Source organism: Petromyzon marinus, chromosome 16 (assembly GCF_048934315.1).
Source record: "Petromyzon marinus isolate PM22_M1 ecotype Great Lakes invasive population chromosome 16, UKy_Petmar_22M1.pri1.0, whole genome shotgun sequence".
NCBI classification, from domain to species: domain Eukaryota; kingdom Metazoa; phylum Chordata; class Hyperoartia; order Petromyzontiformes; family Petromyzontidae; genus Petromyzon; species Petromyzon marinus.
Window position 1 is genome coordinate 16078964 of NC_133682.1, and position 3484 is coordinate 16082447.

Consider the following 3484-nt stretch of genomic DNA (forward strand, 5'->3'; position numbering starts at 1 on the left):
CACGTGGCCGACACTTCCGCCTCCCACCTGCGTGTGGAAAGGTACAGACGAGCGTTGGGCGTACTGCGCCATCTTGTGGCGGTAGTTGAGATTGTTGCAGAGCTGCTGCTGCTGCTGCTTGTCGGTAAGCGCCGGGTACGTGGGGTCGGCGCCCACGCACACGGTCAGCAGCCGGTGCACAATCACATCCGAGTATCTGTAACTGAACAGGGAGACAACAACAATATTCACATTTGTTGTAGCCTCTATTTAATATGAAGATTAAATTTACAGTAGATACAGGCTGCGGTATGGCCACGAGATGCCAACGGAGCAGTGGTATTAATCCACCAAGCACCGCGATTCATTCTGGTGGATCTCAGCGGGTTTCACGATCCACCAGAAAGCTACGCAAACAATGACTCAGATGGATTTAACGCTGTGATAGAATACTGTACTCTGGACATACCACGTTCTAGCACCATCTGCTGGTGGAAATTATCTTTGTTAATGTATGAATTTAATTCTTTGTTGAGGATTTTTAATTTGTCATCAGATGTAATGCAAATTGCTGCCTGCTCATATCTGTGTTCTTATTTAAGATCCACAACAAAATCGTTAGCGATCCATGGCAGAATTGCAATTCACTTTTGGCCGCCGCTACAACACGGCAATGGATTCTTGATTCTGCACGTGGAACACTGTCACCGTCCTTGTAGGCGTTGGTGTTCTCCCGATCCTCTAGTTTTTCTCCAACACAAGCCAAACAACCATTTAAGGAATTGGCCAAACTTCCCGTTTATAGGACCTTTTAGAAAAATAAGTCAAAATCTGAATCTTTATCCTGGAGAAATCCGATTCGTGATAAAAGCTCTTTTTGACAGATGTCCAGTTGGTAGATGATAGGAGTGCTAAGAATAGGAAAGGTAAACAAATCACTAAAAGTAAATAATAGAAAAAAGATATACAAGTACGTAGCCAATCGTGCTAATCGGAGGTGTGCCATAATGACAAATTAACATTGCATAAGTACATCAATTAATGAATAAATTCCTAAACTTGGGAAAGGCAGCACAGTCCCAGACCACACCAAGACAACAACATAGTCCCCTCAATAATCGCGAAGGTCGATTTCACGCGTGTGCCTGACGCCAGAGCACGTCACCGTCGAATGGGCGGAGTGAAGTGGGTGTAGATGGCGGTGGCGAGCCCGTAGTGGTGGGTGTCGGGCTCCATGCCGGAGCAGAAGTAGATGGCCTGCATCATGCAGCGCGTGGCCAGGATGCGCAGCAGAGTGTTGAGGTATGGTGGCGCTCCCGGCACCGCCGCCCGGTCCAGGGACTCGGCCAACGCCTTAGCTGAATCCACCTGGATCTCGATGTTCTGCGCAAAAAAATCGGGCACACCGGCGTTTGTGAGGTGACTATCCCACACGTGGCTTGTAGTTCAGTGCTGGGGAAGCAGCAAGGGTTGTGGTGTATTGGAAAGAAAACGTTATTCAGCGCACTTCCTGTAAGCATTCAGGTTTCCATAACCTGGCTTGCCAGGAGAAGGCAGTACAGCAAGTGGATTAATCTACATCTGGCACAGTGCCTGGCTGCCTTCCAGCGTTGTCTGTGGTTCGTCACAGCTTTTGAGTTGTTCTGCCTCTAAGGGCGAGTGGAAACTATACGGCTACATCTCAAGATAAAGGTAAAAGGTGCAGCCCTGCAACTGCTCGCTCAGGCCAATACTGACATCGTTTCAAGACACCTCTGCTTCACAGTAGGGGGTAGCACATTCCCACCCATCTTGAGCATAATGTTCATCACAATAAGTCGACCTGATATTTAAACATTTCAGTGCTGGAATTTATCTAAAATTAAATACAGTACTACATTTATCGTGATGGTTTTTTGTTGCTTATTTCTGTGGAGTAGCTGGGAAACGAGCCGAGTCCTTCAACTCCCTACACTTGATAACACAGTATGTTCAATGCGGCTGCTGGATTTTGAAGCCAGGGTCCCAGCTGTAATCTCTGCGTCATAGGGTGACCCAGGTGACCCTTGCAAATGAGACTATTATGGTCTCTTGAGTTCTCACCCGGTTAAACCAAAAGACCTCAAACAAAAATTTGAGCCACCCGGCGACCTCTGAATTCCTTGCGAGGAGGATGATATTGAAGTTAGGTTAACAGCAATCTAGAGACAGTAGAACCCCTCTTTAAGACGGTAATTGGTTCCACGAACCCGAGCATTAAAGGATTTGGCCATTAAGCGAGTATAGGAAATACGTGTTAAAAGCTTAATTCGGTCCGATAGCATCGAAAGTTTCCCTTGTTCACCCAAAAAACGTACTTTATAATATTTAAACAATGGATATTAATACATAAAGATACTAACATTATAAGCACATCATATTAAAATAAACACTGTGAATAAATGCATTAATTCATTTTGATTTAAAGCTTTCGTGACTGCAGGGATTCATATTCTTGGTTCTTTCGGTAAATTCACGTAGAAGGGAAACAATAAAATAATAAAAATATAAAACAATAAAATTCTCACGACGTTTCGACTGCAACACAAGCAATCATCATCAGGTGTGAAAACCACAACAAGAAAATGTGACAAAAGTGGTGGTTATTTTAACGTTAGCACCACGGAGAGAGATTTGATAAACCATTTCGGGTCTTAATTGATTGATCACGCTTAAGGTGGCTGTCAGAACGCATCCATTATTTTTTGTCTCCCCCCTCCTCTTTTCCGAACATAGTTGGACTCGTCCATCTGAACAAACTGTCAAATCTCTCTCCGTGGTGCTAACATTAAAAATAACTGCCACTTTTTTCAAATTTTCTTGTTGTGGTTTTCACACCTGATGATGATTGCTTGTGTTGCAGTCGAAACGTCGTGAGAATTTTATTGTTTTATATATTTTTTTATTTTATTGTTTTCCTTCTACGTGGCATTAATTCATATTTATTGTACCTACAACAGCTCGTCGTTAACAGGGAAATGGTCGGTTAAGCCTACACATTGAGCTCTATGGAGGCCCGTTGTTAAGCGATTAGTTAACAAGGGTGGTCGTTAAAAGGGGTTCTAACTCTACCTTTGATTTCGCCGCCTTCACCAAGATGTCGTAGTTGGAAGGCGGAAGCGCCGGATGGCGTTGGAGCAGCGCACACTCGGGGAATTCGCCTACGATGCGCTCCGCCACGGAGATGTTGGCGAGCAACATGAACTCCTCCACCATCGAGTTGGTCTCCCTGTGTACACGCACCAGTTTCCGCCACCACAACACATCAACCACAAGGGTCAAGAATCTTTATCTTAGATTATTTTGCCGATAATAAATTTCCTACGTGATAAGCCACTTTGTTCAGCTATCGTTTGTGGTCAGGGTTTTACTTGGTAAGATAAAAATAGTTTAGTTTTATTTGTATATTTGTTTAAGTTATTTGTTTACCTTTCCAATACTTTGCAATCCTAACGTGTGCTTGTATTGTTTGTTGTTGTAACGTTGT

The 3484-nt window shown here is 43.9% G+C and overlaps 1 protein-coding gene across 1 annotated transcript; it reads right to left on the minus strand.

Moving 5' to 3' along the window:
* Window positions 1-1140: 1140 nt before the first annotated feature.
* Window positions 1141-3275, minus strand: LOC142924691 (exosome complex exonuclease RRP44-like). The gene is made up of 2 exons (XM_076067346.1): window positions 3070-3275; window positions 1141-1362 (listed from the first exon to the last, which is right to left on the minus strand). The coding sequence occupies exons 1-2, from the start codon at window positions 3211-3213 to the stop codon at window positions 1141-1143; spliced, it is 366 nt and encodes a 121-aa protein (XP_075923461.1). The 5' UTR covers window positions 3214-3275.
* Window positions 3276-3484: the final 209 nt, after the last annotated feature.